Source organism: Octodon degus, unplaced genomic scaffold, assembly GCF_000260255.1.
Source record: "Octodon degus isolate 3935 unplaced genomic scaffold, OctDeg1.0 scaffold00262, whole genome shotgun sequence".
Classification (NCBI taxonomy): domain Eukaryota; kingdom Metazoa; phylum Chordata; class Mammalia; order Rodentia; family Octodontidae; genus Octodon; species Octodon degus.
The window spans coordinates 1,562,394-1,583,342 of NW_004524838.1; the positions used below are offsets into that span (position 1 = coordinate 1,562,394).

At 41.2% G+C, this 20,949-nt stretch overlaps 1 protein-coding gene across 3 annotated transcripts in view; it reads left to right on the forward strand.

Annotated features, from left to right (window-relative positions):
* Nucleotides 1–66: 66 nt before the first annotated feature.
* Cdk6 (cyclin dependent kinase 6) overlaps nucleotides 67–20,949 on the forward strand; it is a 224,165-nt gene continuing 203,282 nt past the window's right edge. The window contains exons 1-2 of one of the 3 annotated variants that reach the window (XM_004646242.2): nucleotides 67–200; nucleotides 2,873–3,439. In XM_004646242.2, the coding sequence (XP_004646299.1) occupies nucleotides 3,207–3,439 (233 nt within the window). In that variant the 5' untranslated portion in view covers nucleotides 67–200; nucleotides 2,873–3,206. Of the gene's footprint in view, nucleotides 201–1,378; nucleotides 1,614–2,662; nucleotides 2,739–2,872; nucleotides 3,440–20,949 lie in introns of those variants that run through there. The other 2 variants (XM_023706513.1, XM_004646241.2) reach the window with 2 other exon arrangements.

Here is a 20,949-nt window from a genome sequence, read left to right on the forward strand (position 1 = left end):
CCCCGCCGGCCCCAGCGCGTCGCGGGCGGCGCCCTCCGCGATCCCTCCGCCCTCCGCCGCCGTGCCCACCCCTTCGCCTCGCGGGGGAGAGTGCCGGGCGCGCCCGCCCGTCCGGTTACCTGCTTCACGCGAGGACACGTGCGGAGGGCTCCCGACACGCGCGCCCCACTCGGGAGGCCCACCGCGACTGCGAGCCTCAGGTTAGGAGCTGTGGGCTCGGGCGGGTGGGCTGCAGGGTGGGGGGCTGGTTCCGGGGGACAGCTGGGGGCTTGCCAGGGTGGGAGGTGAGGATGTGGCTTGGGGAGGTAGGGGGGAGCCTGTGTGTCCCTGGAGTGCCTTGGGTTAACCCTTTAGGAACTGTGGCGGGGAGGTTACGGACAGTTTGCAGAGCGGGAGCGGAGGCTCATCTAATCTGGCGAGACGGGGGACATCCCATACAGGGGACACCCCCGCCACCAAGTCCTGTGCCAGCTCCCACAGCTGCCCTCACAAGCGCCCACACATAAACTTCTCACCCAGTTCCTCCGAACGGAACTGAACTCCACTCGGACCCTCGCATCAAAATACACACAGAGGGTTTGAAATGCACCGCCCGGGGGGAGCCCAGGCGAGACAGCGTTTCCGCGCCCCGCATTTACTTCCCCACAAAAGCTCCCTGCGGCGTGCAGAGGTGTGGGTGTGGGCTCCATCTTCCCCACCGCGAAGTCAATGTTCACGCAGGCGTCCTGCTGGCAGCGCCAGCGGCCGTGGAATGTATGCCCGGCGTGCACGCAGCGGCGGCTGCACGAGCTTGGAGTCCCGCAAGGACGCGTGTTCGCACAACTTTCTGAGGGTTTTTATATATATATATCTATAATTATTTAAAATCCCGGCATGGAGAACGCAGGCCCAGCTGCTGGAGCCGGGTGCGCCGCGCGCTCCTCCGCGTGCACGTGGGCGCGTGTGCGCACGCGGGAGCCGCGCACCCCCGGGGCGGCCTCTTCTCGCCGCGCCTGGGGCGACCCTTGCGGGGCTTGGCAGGCTTCGGGAGAGGCACAAGAAGGATTTCATTGAGTGTGAAGACGGAGAGCAGAGACAGAAAGCAGAAGGAGGCGGCTGAAGCCTTTGTAGTCGCGGAGGAATGCGGAAATGTTGAAGCACTATGTCAAACTTTTTTGAAATGGGGTCAAGTCACATTCAGCCAGCGTGGGAAAGCAACAACAACAACAAAAAAAGTGGAGGAGGGGGGGGGAAAGGCAGTGCTGCTCGCGTTTCTCCCGGCCGCAGACGACCGTGCCGGGGGCGCGGGGTGCGCGGGCGGGCGGCGCAGCTCCCCGCGGGGGTGGGACGTCCCCGACGCTTCCTTCACCGCTGAGCGGGGGCTGGACGCGGCCGGCGGGGGAGGGGCGGCGGCGCGCGGCGGCTGGTCCCCCGCTACCTGTGTGGCCCTCGACCTGGCTCAGACCCCCAGGCGGACTCCGGGGGCGCTTCGCTCGGCGGTGGAGGAAAGCTGTGAAAGGAGTGTGAGGCTCTGCCCTCGCCCGCTCCGCGCCACCCAAACGCGGTGGGGGTCGCGCCGCTCTTGGTTCCTTTAATTCCCGGCAGACGGCGAACGGGCCGGCGTTGCGGGGCAGGTAATTGCACGGGGTCCCGGGGATTCCGTCCCTCGGCTGGTGGGGCGAAAGTCGGGTGAAGCGGCTGCGGCGGTGGGGGAGGGAGGCTCCCTAGGTCCGGGAGAGGAACTGAATGGGAAGGGAAATTTAGGGTGCCCTCCCCTCCGAGCGCTTTGTTGTGCCGAGGTGGGGGGTGCCCGGCTACTTGGCGCGACCCGGCTTCTGGCCGAACGAGGTATGGAGCCGGCCCACCTCCGCTACCTCCGCACGATACCGGCGGGCAAGAAAGGTTCCTTGGTCCCGGTCCCCAGGGCACAGCCCCTTCCTTGTCACCCTGGGAAGCGCAGCTTTTCCTCTCCCAACCCCCACCCTTTTAAAGAGAGGTCGCGATTTTGCCTGGGTTGAAATTGAAAACTTCAGGAGGGTCTCGGTTATGCTGTTTCTCCAGACGTTATTCTTTAAGGACACGACAAGCCTAAGCGTGACGGACACCCCTTTTCCCAACCCTTGGAATCCCATAGGGGACCCCCCTCGGGGCCCCTCGCCCGCCCACCCTCGAGTGGCCCCAGCCCTCGGGACCAGATGGCTTGTCTTCTTTCCCCGGGCTTCCGCCAGGGAGGTCCTCCCCTCGGAGGGAGCATTCCTTTTCCCACCAAGACTCCCTTACCCCCCAAAAGACCATTCGTGTGAGAGACGTTTTTAAATGTCTCCTCATAGAAAAACTGAAAGTAGAAAGGAAGCAATTTCCGAGCAGATGTCTGACCACCCTTTCTCGCATACTCCCAGCATCGGGTTACAGGGTCCCCGGAGCCCCCATCCACATTCTGCGGCCCCACACTAGTGAACCCACAGCCCACCGCACTAGAGTGTGCGCGACCCTTGATTGTCGTCCCCCCCTAACCCCTATCCTTGCACGTCCCGGCCCAGGAGGGGAGGAGGGCAGCAGAGCCGGCGATCTTCAAGGTATAAATATGAATCCGTGACATTGACGTGCCCGCGCCTCCCCTCCCCCGCGCTCCCGGCACACTCTGGGCTGCTCGGCACGCCCCCTCCCGTTCCACTGCGTCCCGCGCGGCGCGCTCATCCCCGAGGGGCCCCTGCAGCCTCTCCGCGCGAAGACCGCTCCAGCCCTACAGGGAAAGAAAAGTAACGCAAAACCAGGCGGGCGTCCGCGGCTCGGGAGAGGGCTGGAGCGCGCCGAGGGGAGTCTGGAGGAACCCCGCGTGGGGCGCCTGGGATTTCTGATTGCACTTTCTTCTCGTCCTCTTTCCCTCTTTTAGGTGCGGAGATTGTGGATGGAGACGCGCAGGAGCACAGACTATGTGACCGCGTCAGTGTCTGAGTAGAGGACTTCGCTTTGGGGAGGGAAGAGGAGGGATCGGCGCGCTCCTCTACGGCGGCGACTCGGCAGGCGGAGTTTCGCGGCTGCGGCACCGAGGTTGCGCCAACCCGCCCGGAGGTCTCTCCAACCAGCCTGCGCGGCCGCGCGAGCCTCAGCGCCCAAGCCGGCCGGGGCGAGAGGAGAGCGAGACCGAGCTCCTCCGGGAGGCGAGCGAGCTAGCTAGCGCACCCCGCCCGCTCCCGCGACGCCGCGCCGGGTGGCGTCCAGGCGGCATGGAGAAGGATGGCCTGAGCCGCGCCGACCAGCAGTACGAATGCGTGGCGGAGATCGGGGAGGGCGCTTATGGGAAGGTGTTCAAGGCCCGGGACCTGAAGAACGGAGGCCGGTTCGTGGCTCTGAAGCGCGTGCGGGTGCAGACTGGTGAGGAGGGCATGCCGCTCTCCACTATCCGCGAGGTGGCGGTGCTGAGGCACCTGGAGACCTTCGAGCACCCCAACGTGGTCAGGTGAGTGGGAGCCGCGCCCGCGCCGTCGGAGCCGCGCGCCGGGGTAGGTCCGGCAGAGATCCTCAGGCAGGGGAAAGTGCCAGGCAGGAGGCGGCCTGAGAGGCCGGATGCTGCGCGTTGACCACCCGGAGCCGGTGACCTTACCAGGCAGCCAGAAAGCCGGGAGGGGGGGAGACGAGGGGGGACGAGACCTATGCAGGCTTTCCCACTGCCCAACAACGCCCGGAGCGTTTGCTTCCTCCCCTCCCCTCCCCTCCCCGGGGAGCTCGGGGCAAGTTGGGTCAAACCAGCCGATCTGACTTGTGCCCCGCCGTCCTCTGCGTATTTTTTCCCTGTCTTGGGGGGAGTTTTGAGCGACTGAGATGTGGCAGGTTTCCGTGTGGTAATTACTAAGAAGGGAACTTGAAGGGTGGAACCCAGTTGTAAAGCTTAAGAAAATGCAGAAACATGTTTGCCAGTATTACTCGTGGTTTCTTTTTTATTAAAGTTTCATAAACAGAATGACTTTTGAAGGTTAAGGAGTTTCGGTGCTGATGCCCGGTGTGATTTTAAAAGTGTTTTCCAAAACTAGTAGCTGTTTGAATTACTTCATCTTGTTGGGCTGACACTGTCCTTAGGCTGCTTCACCTAAGAGTTAGATGTGAGTGGAAGATGGGGTGGCTTTAGATTCTATACCTTCTGCCCTTGCTTTACCTGCATGTACCAGTCCCCAGTCTCCTGCGTGTAGAAACCAGTGTTAATGTTAGTGTAACTTAGGATAATTATATTTTTTTTAGTGATCCTGGAATTTCTTCATTGTGTGGTTGTGCTGTCTTTTCTTTTTCAAAACAGAAAGAGTTTGAAGTTGAAAAGGAATACACAGAAACTTCCATCAAACGGATTGTGGCTTAACCTTTCTCAACTCTGTACTGTGTTAAAGAGATCTTGGGAGCTTGTCCCTGTCTTCTCCTCCATCTAAGGTTTCTGTTCAAGCATGTGTCTCCTGTGGGTGCTGTAGATGAAATTATGTAAATAGCAGCTAAATATTTTTGTAAAAAATCAGTTTAATGGTAGTCGTCAAAATAGAGAGACCCAAACCTGACCCTTTGAAATGCCAACTACCCTCTAGGCTGATGGAGACTTAACTGTCCATAGATTCTTCCTGGGAGGTTTTAACCTGTCTCCTCTTACCCTAGGCTGGGTGATTTGTGTGACACTTTGTTCCCAACACATTTAAACTTAGACTATTTGGTAGCAAAGAATCATAAATACATAAATAAGGTAGAAAAGGGCTGTAAATACAGGACCCATTATACTGCTACTCTACATAGTTAAGGTGGGGAAGCAAAAGATTATGAGACTGAGAATGGAAGGTGGGATTTTATATAAAAACAATAGATTACCTTTTGTGTGAGTACATTTCAGGAAAAATAACAAAAACTGTTTGGAAGGAATAGTGGAAGGAAAAAGGATCCTAGAAAAATCACTGGAACTCTTCCCAAAGAATGAATTGCACAACTAGAATTTGTATTTATCTTAAAAATTTTTTTAACCTATGAAATGTCCAATTAAGGGTCATAAATACAGTTCTCTCCCAATGAGGGACACCTTGTGTAATGTTATTATTTATAAAGCCTGAAGTTTATAGAATGAATCATAGGGGCCGGGAAGATAGCTCAGTACAATAAGTGCTTGCCTGGTAAGCACAAGGTCCTGAGTTCAATCCCCAGTACAGCAAAAAAAAAAAAAAGCACCATGATAGAACAAATCATACTCAGACCCAGATATCATAGGCTTTGGAATCATACTTATTTGAGTATAATTAGCTTGAAGTTCATCAAGAAATGCCATCAAGTCTTATGTCCTGAAATCGGAAGTTATTGATGAGGTCACTCTCACAAGCTACAGATCTCTGTTCCCCATTTGCTTTTTTCCTGTTTCTTTTCCCTCTGCCTCAGGGTAACTACTGCCCCCCATGACTTTCTTGGCCAGACTAGACATTCCGGATTTGAGAAGAAGTCAAGTCCAAGTGACAGTTCTTTTCCTTCCCCAGGAGTGTCAAAGTTGGATCCCCAGCCTGTAATTTGTTGTTTTCTCTAGGATAGGTTCAAGTCTTACTCCTTCATTGTTCTTTAAAAGTTGCTCAAAAGGGTAGGTATCTTTTAAAATGTCTTCAAGTCATAATTAATTGATCATCATTGTATGCCAGCCTCACAGATAGCTAGATCTCAGAGATGAAGAATAAACATACTACTGTTTTGGGGTTTTTTTTCCCAAAAGTTTTAGATTTAATTTTGGCAGGTTTGCCAGAAAAGCTAACTTGTTAGTGCTGGCACAGGTACTACATACATACACAGGGAGACTGACTTGAAATTCTTGCTTACCTGCTCTTGATGTCTCCCAGGCCCATGCTTGGTCAGCCAAACAGTGTCTGGGATGTAAATTTACTCTTATTTTACAGTTGGTAATCCCAAATTCTAGAGCCTTTGCCAGAATCAGATTTCAGTATGAACTTATGTTGGAGCTTCTGAACTCCACAAATGAGTTCTGTTTTCCATCCTCGACTAAAACACGTTGAGATGAAATAATATGTGTTTTATCAACAGTCTGCTTATTTACCAAATGCTTGCCACATGCCAGATTCTCCTAGAAGCCCAGGATAGTGATGTGAATTAGTCAGAAGTCTTTACCCTGTCTTATAATGGGAGCACCTCTTTTTTTCCTTCAAAATTCCAGCTGCTTAGTTTTTCTATATTTAACCTAACTAGTTTTACACAGCAACTAATACCTATGAGAGTTTAGTTACCAGGAATTTGCTTGTTAAGTAGACAAGATAACCAAACCCCTTATCAGAATCAAATGCTTTTCAAAGATTAAATTCCATGTTAGGCATTGATGCGTAATTAATATGTGTGAATATTTGAGATCTTTTTATTCAACAAGCATTTGGGAAAGCCCTCATTAAAAACCATGACACATGAAAGGAACAGTTAGTGTTTATATGGTTAGATCAATCTTACATGCTTATATCTGATAATCTGAGCAACGACTTTGAAGATGACAATAAGCAGTATAATAACCATTGTTAATTTCCTATCACCTTGTTTTGAAATTCTGTATCATTTTGTTATATTTTGTTATTGTCTTTGAAATTTAAAAAAAAAAACCATGGAGTCAGATATTGGGAGATACCTGGGTAAATCCTACCTAGCTATTCCTATGGAGCCATTCTCCTAAATTTGAAAGAATAAGCTAATCAATATAAAACTGATACATGACAGTAACCTGTGTCACATAAGTGACATATAAATGCTATCTATATTTTCTCCAGGTGTTTAATTTATTTGTGTCACAGTAAATCAAATGCAAATACTGAGTCTGGCAACTGTAGGCCATTCCATATCAGTGGATAAACTTGTGATAGCTGAATGTCTAAATATGGTAAATTGCTATTATTAGAATATTTAGTCATTGCTTTCAAAACAAACAACCTCAGAAAAAAACAAAAACTTGTGTAGTACAATGATAATTCAAAGAAATTTTTCTAACTTTTCCCTTTAAAAATCTGAGTATGTATACAAGAGCAGAATAAAAACGCAGTGTTCTACACAGAAAACCATACTCAGTAACAGGGTAGTGGGAAAAAACATGGCGTATTATTTGATTTCAGTGTAAAGCCAGTTGTTTAGGTGGGTTTTTTCTTGAGAATCCTTATGAATACAAGTTTTATTTTTGGGAGTAAATATTGTATTTACTAGGACTTACATTGGTAATATTAGGATTTTTAAGTTTCCATTTAAATTTCAGTATATTGGGGGCCAGGGAGATGGTTCAATAGAATAAGCACTTCACTGGCAAGCGCAAGGATCTGAGTTCAATCCCTGGTTCCACCAAAATAAATAAATAAATAAATAAATAAATAAATAAATTTCAGTATGTTAAAAGTGTGTTCTGTTACTCTTAAGAGTTTCTGGAAAAGGTTCCAATTCATTAGGATTGCTTGGTATGCAAACATTTTCACATAAGGTGCTCTGGTCATTCTCCAAAAGAACTTCATAATGCTCAAATTTTAACTTTGCAGTTACCTTCTTTTTATGTAGCTGTTAGCACCATGGAATTGTTACAAGTTTTCTATGAGTTAAAGGGAAAAGATGGCCTGGAGGGAAACCTGTATAACCTTGAATATTTTTTTTTAGGCGGGGGATATTTTCTTTTTTAAGGTTTGGATAAATAATACTGATAGACTCCTTAATAAATCAATCTATTTTTGAAAAAAATTGCTTCATTATTAATGCTTCCTTAGGAATGCTTTTTTAAAAGTGAAAACGGCCCATACATGCACTATATCACTGTAAAATAATGCATATCAGATTTAGAAGACACTTTGTAAATCTTTTAGGCTTTTTGGGTTATAGATGAGGAATCTAAACCCAGACATCGAGCAGCTGGTCTGTTGTGTCATTGCAGAATTGTTGACTTGTTCTTAAATCTGGGTAGCAAGTAAGCATTTTGTTTGTGGGATGGGAGAGGATAAAACAAATGAGTGCAGTATGGGCTTGGGAAAAAGTGAACTCTATGTAAACAAAAGTGATCCCTTGCCAGGAATAAATGACATTATTATTCATGCAGAGAATTCTTCAGTGCCCTATTGAAGGTATCTGTTAAAAGAAAAAGTATGATCCTTATATTAATTTCTGCTTTTAGAAAATTTGAGTATGTTTATTTACATAGCTGTAATTAAGTAGTAACACAGGTAAATATTGTAACTAATAGTAATATTACTCATTTTAGACAAAGAACAATAGGAAAAATCAAAATAATGAATGAAATATCACAGTATGGCTATGGCATCTATCCATTCCATTTAATGACAAACATTATCATGTTGGAAAATTTGACCCATAACACATAAAGTATGTGTTACTTATGCTTTGTGATGAACTAATTGTACTCTTGCTATTTTTTTTAAACAGCAAGAGTTTATTATCTCCAGATTCTTTGCAGTAATTTTAATTTCTTATTGGTACATTTTAGATATACATAGTGATAACATTCATCATAGGCAGTTATTTCTTGCTTTTTTTTCTCCTTCTTTCCCTTCAGTCCTTCTTCCCTTCACTTACAAAAGCTTTGTTTCCATTTTATTCTTTCTCCTTTTTTCTTGTCCCTTCCCTTCCTCTTCGCTTGTTCTCCTCATTCGAACACTTCCTTACCATTCGCAGTATATACTATGAATTCTGACTCTTATTTGCACTGTTTTTCACACCAGAGAAACAATATGGTAGTTAAACGTGTGTCTGATTTAATTCACTTAAGATCATGGTCTCCAAGTGCATCCATTTAGCTAGATATGTCTCAGGCTTAACCTTCTTTATGGCAGAATAGGACTCCATTGTATTTCTCATGAGGTTCAGATGAACTTGTCTGTCTTCATTGGAAATAAATTAATCCCAGATTTCCTTATGTAACAGATTAAATCATGGCAGGGATGAAATCTGGGTGTAGGCGAATTGACAGCAAAGGTAGTTTGTGTGGTCTTGAGTTTTGTCCAAGATCTAGGAGACAGCTTTGGAAATGGACACCAATGTTTGATAACATTCCAATGAAAAGTCAGCATTTGGTGATCATAGACGCTGAATCTGGTGGAGCAGGCAGCCAGCAAAGCCACAGGAGCTGCAGAGAACAGTGTTGAGTATGTTCAGTGTGCTGCCTGACCCGGGCTTTGTTTTATCAGCCGCACATGTAGCTGCTGTCACCTGAGAAGGTGAGAACACTGTGAGGTGTACACTGGAAGACCATTTAAACTAAGATACTAAACATTTTTGACCCATCCTGTCACATAGTTTGCCTAAAATTTTTTGACAGCTACTGGCTTTGGAATTTAACCATGTACCACTTTACCCCAAGCATCACTTGGGCAGCATGCTCATGTATGCCAACTATTGAGCATAGCTTGGGTCATTTCAACCTGTCAGTTCTTGTATTGAATAAATTTGATAAAATTGTCATTTTTTTGTTATATTATCATAAGAAATAATGAAAAAAGTTACAATTTTTGGTCATCCCATATTTAATTGGACTGGTAAGTGATTAACCATTTAAATTATTGATTCCTGTAACCTGGCCTTCTGAAAGGATTTAGTTTAGGAGAATTCAAATCATAGAATGAGAATTTTTAATTGGGAGGGGTCTTAGGTTCAATTTTTGATTGATGCAAGAATTTTTCACAAATGCAAATAAAATGTCTTATTTTTACTCAGTTGTTTTACTCTACAGTTGTATGTTTTGTCAATACAAATTGCGGACAGCTAAAGTTCTGGCGGAAGTTTATGTCCAACATAACAGAATGACTAATGCATATTGAAAACTACTGTGAGATATGAAAGTATTTCTAGTTTAATGACTTTGTTTGCTGACCTGAAGACAAAAGATTGTCCTTTATATCTTTAAATAACACAGTATCTGTGGCTATTAAGTAGAACAAGATAAATTATAAGGTTCTCACCTATGAGCACTTTCCATTCTTTTAGAGGTACATGTGGAGCATTGGCAGGATATCTCAGGTTAACACTGATTCGGGGAGATTCAGGGATATTAATTATAATGCATACACATGTGAAGTCTTAATAAGAGCTTGCAAATACATATTCATAGTTCAAAGTTTTTATGACTGTCCATCTTTGTTTTCGATACTAGTGTTGGCTTTGATGATGTTTTCTAGTGTTCTTTGTGTAAATTTGTTAAATGTGTAATAAACAAACAGACGCTTCCCTTTCCTTCAAATGCCTCTCATTCTCACCACCTCTGGTACTTTAATTTGGGCTCATGTCAGAGTTCTCCCTTGAGACTCCTCCATGTACTGCTCTTTCCACCTGTTGAAATGCTAGCTGTCCTTCATGACGAAGGTATCATTCCGTCTTCTTGTGGTGCCCTCAGTAGCAATTAAGTTAATACTTCCACTTAGATAGCATGCTGCAGCCTTTTAATCCTGATAACTTTTATGGCAATTGACATATATCTTATTAGTTTTGTGTTATATAAAATAAAATATTAATCCTCTCCCTTGATCCATGACTAATTTCTTCTCACTCGCTATCCTTTACACCCAGTTGTAAATTTCTTGAGGCAGGGAGTGCCTTGTAATCATTCTCTTTATACCCTACGTCCAGTGGCAATAAAATAAATGAATAACATAGAAAAGGTATCCAGGTACTAGGATTGGCCTGTGGGTTGGTACTATTGAGGAGTGTCAGAGAGAGAGAACAGATTTGTATACTGGATTATGCTTTTAGATTTTTTTTTAAGAAATGATTTTTAAGATAGGAAAAATATTTTGCTTTTTACTACAATCTCTGTGATTTATACATATTGAAGTAAGTTTAACATTTTAATGTTTTATTTGCATAGTTAACTGTAGTCATACTTGCATACTGTGAAGAAGATACTAATACTAGGAAATGAACACATTCAGTGAAATCTGAAATGACTTGCACATTTTAACATGTAAAAATGTAAGGTATTATGCATACATTTGAATCAGTTTGAATTCCTTTACATTTGTTTTTTCCTAATTTAATTTCTTTTGCTTTCTATAATGCAAAAACTGTTAAAGCAAAATTAGGTAAAATTTTCCTAATTTGCAGTAGGGCTGCATTTATACAGTTGATTATTAAGATTTGAAAGTTCGTTGTACTAGTGTCTGTTCATTTAAATGAGTTTGAAATTTGTTACAAGAGTAAGCTCAAGAAGTATACCTGCTTGCTGAGGCGGAAGACTTTGATTCTGTCCTGACTCCTCCACTTACTAGCTAGCTATGTGATTTTTGTTAAACCCCTAGTGTCTCTTATGTGCCATTTCTCCACTCTAAAATAGGAATAGTTCCTATTCTTTGTACCTGACTGGGCTGCTATTACCAAATGAAATCAGGAAGGTACATAGATCATCTGTTATGCAAGTACGGAGAATTACTGACCAAAGCAATTCCTTTCATCAAGTAGTATAATTTCATGGAGGAAACTGGCATGTACACAGATAACCTGTATAACTGGTTGGTAGCATGTACTTTCATTCCCCCACCCCATGTGAAAGTATGAATGGTATTTCTGAAAAGATGTATACTGGATTTGTAGTAATTGCAGTAGAATATAATCTTTCATCTGGGTATTAGTAATTGGTGTCAGGTTTACCCAGTGCTGCACTGTACTCCTTAGTGGATTTCCTGTGGGAGGGGCAGTGGATCAAAAGCTGCTGAGGATGTGTGGAAGTTCCATGATTTCTTTTGCATATCATTATTCAAAATAACTCAGAGATGAGTTAGATTCCTTACTGATCTCATCTCATCTCTCCTTGTCTCTTCTGTTCCTCTCTCTGATTTCAAAACCTCAAACACAATTATGCACTTTTTGTGACACATTGAAACCTCCTTGTGTATTTTCTGAGGATGTTTATATGGCTTAATTGCTTTATAATATTTAAATTTTTCTTCTATGTACTCTGTGTTGAAAACCTTAAATTCTGTAGACAGCAAGGAAGCTGTTTTCTTTCAGTAGCACTAATTTCTAGCGAGTCCTCTGTTTCCTTTTATTGCTAAATCTCATAATTTCTGTTAGGAATTCCTAATGGTTATACAACATTTACTTTTCTAAATGCTTTTAGTTTTAGAAGTATTAAATTGGGAGCATTAACATACTTACTCGGTGACAGAACAAGAAAAGAGATTGCATGTCAAAGGCAGACCTTTATTTTGTATAGTTCTTGGCTCTGAGAAATACATTTAAACGTGTTTAGTGAAAGTCAAGAGACTAAGTAATTTTTTTAAAAAGTTTTAAATGATGCAGTATAAATTTCATCCATGTAAAATCACTTAGAGAAGCTAAGACCATGGGTTAAAATGGGATGGATATTTTTTGGTTAATGAAGCTTGGGTTAGAAAGGACTCCTGGAGCTGTCTTGGAATTAGGTGCATGTGAATTATGATGTAAGTTCTTGTTTTAAAGAAGTCAGAGAGTGGAGAGTCTTTGAAATAACACACTTTTTACACATTAAGACACAAAAGAAATGCTGCGACACCCTGCCAGTCCTTGCGAATGATTTTTCACAATGGGATCTAATCAGCGAGTATTTAACCTCTAGATTATCAGACTAAAACTGATGCAGGCTGGGTTCCTAGCGATACCAGCTAGTTTTGAAAGGGGAAAAAGTCTTTTTCAGAAGCATTATCCTCCACTTCTCAAATATTGACTGACAAAGAGTGATGGGTAGGGTTGATCTCAAGGAGAACTACAATATAGTGTGGTTGAATCTATGAAACCAGTTTCACTGTTGGAAATGCAAGCTTTTGAGATAAGCTGAAAGAAGCATCTTTGTTTATAAAAGGTGGTATAGGTTTTTGTTTGGCTTTAGTTGATAGGTGAATCCATCATGAAGCAAATAGAGAATGATCTAGGATGTTATCTGTGTATCTGAAAGGACAACACACTGTGAAGTGAAGAATGTGGGAGACTGGGTTGAAGTAGAGGTGAGAGCGTCTTGGACAGGAAGTAGATCTCTGTCTTGGTTGACTTTCATATCTGCAGAAAGGTGACCCGAAGGTCAATGAAAGTTCTGCCATGTTTAGAAAGCCCGCGTTGTGAAGGAGTAAATTCAGGGATGTCATTCTTAAAATTCTCCAGTGTTAAAGTAATATGGCTATGCGATAGCTGTTTCGTGGTGACCTTATTTTTTTCCCTTCCATTGCCCTCTATACCTAGCACTCACTTATTTACTGAATATTTGCATAAGTTAGTACTGACTGTCTACTTCTCATTAGAACAAAAGTTCCACAAGGGCAGAAACTTTTGTGGAATAAGTTTTTTTTGTTTTTGTTTTTGTTTTTGTTTTTTTTGCTCTAAATGCCCTCAGGGGTGGTTTGGCTGGCTGGAGTGTTGTGGGGATCGAACTACAGCATGCTGAGGCTGACAGCTTTATGGAAGCAGCCACTTAAACAACTGAGCTAAGGCCAGGCCCCCCAAGGGCAGAAACTTTTGTCTGTTTTGTTCACGGCTTTACTTAACAGCATTTAGAACATATTCAGGAACTATCTATTAAGTAAATAAATGGGTGAGTTAAAATTAATTTTTAAAGCAATTTTATTAACGGTAAAATGTAAATTAAGGTCAGTATTTATCAGATGCTTTGTTTTTCTATTCACTCATTGAAAACTCTGGAGATATATAATTATGGTAGTTAGATTGGTTCCTGATTTAGGAATTAGGACTTATTTACCAATTAATGATTCTTAGCAAGTTAATGGGACTTTGAGAGGCATGCATCTTCTAAGATAATCCTTCCGTTACTGTTTTCATTAATTTATAAACAATGTTCTATCAGTAATATTAAGTGATATTTAATATTTTATGTGGGTATATCATTCTTTGTAGATTTGATTTAGATACTTTGGTGGAAATTTGGGGACATTTCAGATTTTTGGACTGTAAATTTTAAAAAATGTATTGATACATATTTGCCTAAAGAGTTCAAGATAAGCTATTGAAGCCCTTTTAAAATGGTTATAGCTGCCCTTCCTAGGACAGCTGGCATCTCTTCCAAGCGGCAAGTACTGTCGCTGCTGCCATGTTGTGTTGGTTGCAAGGAAATTCAAGCAAGAATATCAGAGGAGGGGACGGGTGTGACATCTTAGTGAAAAGAATGTTAAAGAATCTGTCCTTTTCCCCTCGGCTCTTTTGGTAGTCATGACGTTAACATTTGGAGATTAGTACAGAAGGACCTATCGTAAAAAATACACTTTCTGGGCCTGTGAGACAGCTCAGTGGACTAAGCAGCTGCTTAGGCAAGAGCAGTGACTGGGGTTCGATCCCCAGCACCACAGGCTATGCCAGTGCCCCCCCAGGTACGCTGAGCCAGCCACCAGTCTGGGTGTGGTGTTGCTTTCCTGTAATCCCAGCCTTAGAGAGGCTGAAAACAGGAGGGTCGCTACAGCTCTGAGCTGTGCAGTGAGACCCTGTATCAAATGCATTAAAAATATAAATAGATACAATTAAAATTTAAAAAAATATGCTTGCTGCCCCAACTATTTCTATTCCCAGTAGTACGAAGATACACAACTTTTAAGGCATTGTTTTCAGTGCTGCCGGTAGTTACCTCCATAAATAGAGATACAGTACTATACTACACTATGCTGTTTCCTACTTGTCAGTACTTGAATGTCAGATCATGGTAATTGAATTCATACTCAGAAAGATGAAGATTGAACTCATTATTACCACTCCCTATTCTTTCCTTCACCTTTTACCATTTTAAAATTTTTATTTCATATATTAGTTCTAAATATTGTTCGAATGTCAATTTTATGTCCTTTAATTTTGGGCAGTATTTCTAGAGTCTCCCTTTAGTAGTTTTATCTCCTGTCAGTGGTGGCAAACCTAAGGTACCTGCGCCTTAACAGGTGGCTAACCTGTTATCATGGAGAGCTCTTAAAAAGTTTGCCATGGCTGCAGCCTTTTCCAACCTTTGTCCTTCTTTACCATCACTGTGTCCATTCCCTGCTTTGCTGAAGCCGTTAAATACTTCTGTCCTGCAACCACGACAGAACCTTCCCTGCTTTGTTTAAAGATTGACCCGTGGAAGCTTAAGGCTAATCATAAGTAAGGTTCACTGCTAGGCCGAATATTGGGTCATTGTGTTTTCTTCTGTGTAGAGTATAATCCTATGAGATTTATAACCTTTTAAGTCCTTTCGTAAAGCCTTCTCGATTTTTTCTTTTTCTGTATGACTTTATTTTTATCATATCTGTGTACTTTCTTGGGCATGCCTTTTTGACCTCATTTTGTTTTTCCTATAGTTTATAATTGTCTATTTTTTCTTGTCCTGTTTGCCTTTGCACAATCTGCATCCTTCAGAAATTGTGTCTAGGTGTGGTGTTTTGATTTCATTCCATTTGGTAGACATTCCATAGGATCTTTCTAAATGTAGGTTTGCTTTAGTTTATTCTAAAACAATAACTTCTCTATTGGTTCTGTTCTCTTTCTGAGGTTCTCCTGTTAGATATTCAATCTTTCATTTGGTAAAAATGGTGTCACTGTGGTGTCACTGTGTCTTGAAGTTATATGTTATAGATTAAAACTCTGTATCTTTCCTTTTTTTCCTCTATTTTCTAATTTACCTATTTTATTTGATTTGTTTGCCTTATGTCTGTTGTTTTCTAAATGTCCACTAAATTTATTCTTTTGACAGTTGTAAACTACTAAACTTTTTCAAGCTGATGGTACCATTTGTACTGGCAGTGTATGAAGAGTTTGTTTGATTTGCATCCTTTTTTAACAGTTAGTATTATGAGTCTAAATTTTGGCCATTTATGAGCTGATACCATGTTGTGGTTTTAATTTGCATTTACCTGATGACTAAGATTGTTTTCCTTTATTTATTGACCATTCTGATACTTTTGGGAGATATCTATGTAGATGTTTCAATCTTTGAAATATCTAGGTTTTCTTAGTGTATCGTAAGTGTTCTTTATATATTGTGGAGCAGTATTGTGTCAGCTATATATGTATTGTATATATTTTCTCCAGGTCTTTGGCAGGGCTTTTCATTTTCATACTTGTTTGCTTTTATTGGTGTATATGTTTGTGATACATAATAATTGCACTTATTTTGGGGAATTTGTACATATACATTTTGTATCTTGATCACCCCTCCCATTTTCTTAATAGTTTATATGTAAGAGGTTTTAATTTAGTCTAATTTAGTCAGTCTAATCTACAGAAAAAAAGTCTACTTTAATTTGTCTTGTCTCTCACAATATCTTTGCTTACCTGAAGGACATGCAGAGTTTTGCCTGTTTTCTTCTAGAATATTTTTAGTTTTTGCACTTTTTTAGAAGTGCAAAATACAATTTTATACAAATACAACTTCATTATATGATGCATTCAGATTAGTCTTTTTGCATAGCTTGAGGTAAGAGTTGAAGTTGATTTTTTTCCTGTGTGGATATTGAGCTATTCTAGAACCATTTTGTTAAAAAGATTGTCATTTCCTCATTTTGAATTACCTTGGCATCTTTGTCAAAAATTGGCCTTCTGTATTTGGGTCTACTTTTGGACTTTTTGTTGTGTTCTATGGATTTGTTTATCTTTTTCCCAATCCTGGTGATGTTTCTAATTCTGAAAATTAATTAATTAATTTGGTATAGGGTCTCGCTGTAGAGCTCAGACGTGTAGTGATCCTCCTGTCTCAGCTTCCCCACCTGGAATTACAGGTGTGTGGCACCACACTCAGTTTCGGTGGCCAGCACAACATGCCCAGGGCTCTGGGCAGCATGGCATGCAGCACTGGGGATCAAACCCGGGTCCTTGCACTTGCTTACCAGGCAGCACTTAGATGGCCAATTACCTCCCCAACCCTCTGGTGATCTCCTCAGCCCCCTGGTGATGTTTTGACTGTTATAGTTTTTACACTAGGTCTTCAAGTCAGGTGAACTGTAAGATCTTGAACTTCATTCTTTCAAAATTGTTTCAGATTTCCTTGTTGCTTTGCATTTTTTGTATGATTTGAGAACCAACTTGTTAATTCAAAATCTCATATGGTTTTTGATTGGGATCACATTTACTGTATTAATTGAAGAGGAGGCATTGGTATTAACATTATTGAGAATTCTGACCATGAATATGCTATATCTCTATATTTAGTTAGACCTTAAATTTATCTTTGTTTAATAGCTTTTAGTGTAAAATTATTGTTTGTATTTTGTTGTTTTTCCTATGTTAAGTTTTTCACTACTATTGTAAATAGCACTTTCTTTTTAATTTCAAAGTCTTCATTATAAGTATATAGACATTCAGTCTTTTTATATTGACTATATATATATTTGGGTTTTTTAAATGTATTTAGTACAGGTCTACAGGGTCGCACTACACAGATCAGACTCATAGTGATCCTCCTGTTTTCAGCCTCCCAAGCGCTGGGATTACAGGCTCACACTACCACACCCAGTGTCAATCACAGTCTCAGGACACCCCAGGGGCGGGGCTGGCATGGCACGGGATGGAACCCCAACTTTATGTATATTGTGATCTGAAAATTTATCAATCCGATAGTTTGTATTTCTTAGTATTATTGTATATAGTCACATCATTTACAAATAGAGACTTGTTCTTTTTCCCCGGTATACTTATTTTTGTGTAATTTTCTTGCTCTTCGGAATTAGCCAGAACCGCAGTACAGTGTTAAAGTGCTATGACCTAATATTTTTGTCTATTTCCAATAATAGGAGAAAGCATTCCATCTTTTGCCCATAAATATGATGCTAGTTTTAGGTTTTCCTAGATGTGCTTGAGTAATTTCAATAAGTTCCCTCATATCCTTTTATGCTGAACATTTACCATGATTGGATGGTGGCTATTTTGCCAGTTTTTTCCCATGTTATTGAATTTATTACTTGGTAAACAAAGACATTGAAGCATAAAGCTGCGTCTATAAGGCTGTCATTTCTGAGTTAATGTGCTATGAGTTATACTGATTGAATTTTGAAGTTCAACCTGAGATAAGCACCACTTGGTCAAAGATTTTCCTCGGAATTTTTGCTTGTACGTTCATGCATGATAGTGGTCTACAATTTTCCTTTTTCATAATGTATCAGATTTTAGTTTTGAGGTAATGCTGGACTCATAAGTGATTAGAAAGTTGTTCTGTGACCTTCATTTGCTGGAAGATTTGCGTAAGGTTCTTTTTTATGTGCTTGATAGAATTTTACCAATAAATTATCTGAACTTACCATTATCTTTATTAGGTTTTTAACTACTAATTGTATTTCATTAATGGATTTAGATCCCTGTAAGAAGACCCATAGTTTATAATTTGTATTTCTGGAGAGTTTTTTGTATTTTATCTTGCTTCATGTAGGTTTACTAGTATAATTTCTTTATTTTTACCTTTTTTTTTCTGTATTTAGTACAGGGTGTACAGGGTCTCACTACACAGACTGGTCGTGATCCACCTGTTTTCAGCCTCCCAAGTGCTGGGATTACAGGTGAGCGCCACCACGCCTAGTCTCAGTCACCATCTCAGCGCGCCCCAGGGGGGATGAAACTCTAAGCAGGCACTTTAGTCTGCTGAGTTATCTGGCAGACCTGCTTTTATCTTTTAAATATCTGCAGTCCCCTCTTTCGTTCCTGATACTGGTAATTGTATGTTTCCTCTTATTGATAATACAAATACAATTTTATCAATTTTAACTGTGAAACCAGTTTTATTCATTTCCTCTTTTGTTTGTTCAGATTGACATTTCTTTGTCCTACTGACTTGGTTAATATAATTTTATCTTTAGCATCTTAAAATAGAACTTTATATATTTTAATGTAAACATTTGAGTTGTTTTATTTACTTCTTGCAAATTTTGTTATGTTATGATTCTATTTTTTTGATGCAAAATATTTTAATCCTTCTAAGACTGACTTCTTTGACCTATAGATTTTAAAATTTCTAAACCTATAACTGATTTTTCAAATACCTTTCTATTTAAACTGTTGTAGTCAGAAGATGACTTATATAGGATTTTAGTCCTTTCTAAATTTTGTTCAGCATATAATCTGCCTTGATAACTACTCTGTTTCTTTTTGTATTTCTTTTTCCTCATTTTGTATATACTTTAAGTCTTTGAGCATAATTATTTCATAATAATTGCTTCAATGTCTTTGTTTACCATTCTATAAGGCTGTCATTTCTGAGTCTACTTCTATTGACTGGTTTTTCTCCTGGTTATGAGCCACATTTCTCTCTGTAGATCTACATTTTCTAATAATTTTTAAATTGAGTATCAAATATTATGAATATTACATTGATAACAGCTGGACTTCATTTTGTTCCTTTAAAGAGTGTTAGATTTTGTTCTAATAGGCAGTAAAGTTATTTACCATTCAGAAATCTAGTATAGCATTACTTTAAGAGTAGCTTAGCTTTAGTAATTAGACATTACTCTTTTGTGTTATCTTCTCTTTGGCTGGTAGGAAGTTGAAAATTTGCTTCCCCTTGTGAAATCTAGGCATCATTTAGCTTACAGCTTCTTGGTGATCTTTTCTCAGAAACTGTTCTTTCCTTGGTGTCACGTAGTTCCACATGCAGTTTGATATTTGGCCAAGATTTCGTTAGTTTCCACATAGATTTTTAAAACTTTTATTCTGGGTAGCTGTTTTTCCACTCCAGTATTCTATCTCAAGATTTTTATCCACCTCATCTTTCTTGTCCTTTCAGTTCTGATCTCCACCTTCTCAACTCTTTGAGACTATAGACTTTTATTTGAGTTCCACTTCCCTGCACCTGTGGTCTGGAAATTGCCTGCAGACAAAAAGCAGGGGCAATCTAGAGCTCAATCAACTTGCCTTTTCTCCCTCAGGGACTACAGTCTTCTGCTCATAGTCTAATACCTGAAAACAGTTGTTTCATGTTTGTCCAGTTTCTAGCTGTTTATGGTAGGTGAGAAATCTAAACCCTTTTCCTCCCTTTTCACCTTGTATGTCCATGTGTTTCACAAACACTACTGTTGTTATTAAAGGGAACTTTTCTCTTTGATAGCTCTCATTTGTGCATAAAATTTCTGGTAGGTTAGTTTCCCATAGGCAGTTGGAGTAGGAATATACTCTATAGGCTTTACTAGGGAAGACTTATTAGGGTGTGAAAGGCTCTCCAAATGCCATATTGAGAAAGGTTTTAACTCTGGGCTGCTAGGTATAAGGATGACAAAGAGATGATGGCCAGATTATCATGTATCAGACCTTCAGGTGCCTCCTTGTTTGGATGAACTTCTTCCTTACCCGTTGGGCCTGTGAGTCCTTCTTGGTGTCCAGCTCTTGCCTCCTCCGTGGCTTCCTCACAGCTCCTTCTAGGTCACTAGCTTTCCTTCCATTCAAAGTATTTGAGTGTGCTGCTAATAGTTACTGGCTTAGAAAAAGTACATGGATGTATAGTTATATAATGATTTCAAAATGAGATTGAAAATAGCAATCAATAGAAGGCATTTTCAGAATACATCTGATTATATGTCCTTCACCTTGAGGACTATAGTCTCTGGTGTTTTCCTCCATCAACTTACAAAGATTTCATTCATCTAGAAAATTTACTTAACTCCTTTTTTTGTTTGTTTTTTGTTTTTTGTTTTTTGTTTTTTTGCGGAACCAGGGATTGAACTCAGGCCCCTGTGCTTGCCAGGGAAGCGCTTATTCCACTGAGCCATCTCCCCGGCCCCTTAACTCTTGTTTTTTAAAAAATATTCCTTCTGTAATTATGGCTTTATTTTTTTAATGTATTTAGTATAGGGTGTACAGGGTCTCACTATACAGATCAGACTCATAGTTGTCCTCCTGTTTTCAGCCTCCCAGGCCCTGGGATTACAGGCTCGTGCCACAATGCCCAGTCTCAATAGCTGTCTTAGTGCGCCCCAGGGCCAGGGCCAGCACAGCACTCAGTATCAAACCCTGGTCCCTGCATCTGCCTAAGCAGGTGAGGTAGCCCACTGAGTTACCTGGCTGGTCCTTGTAGCT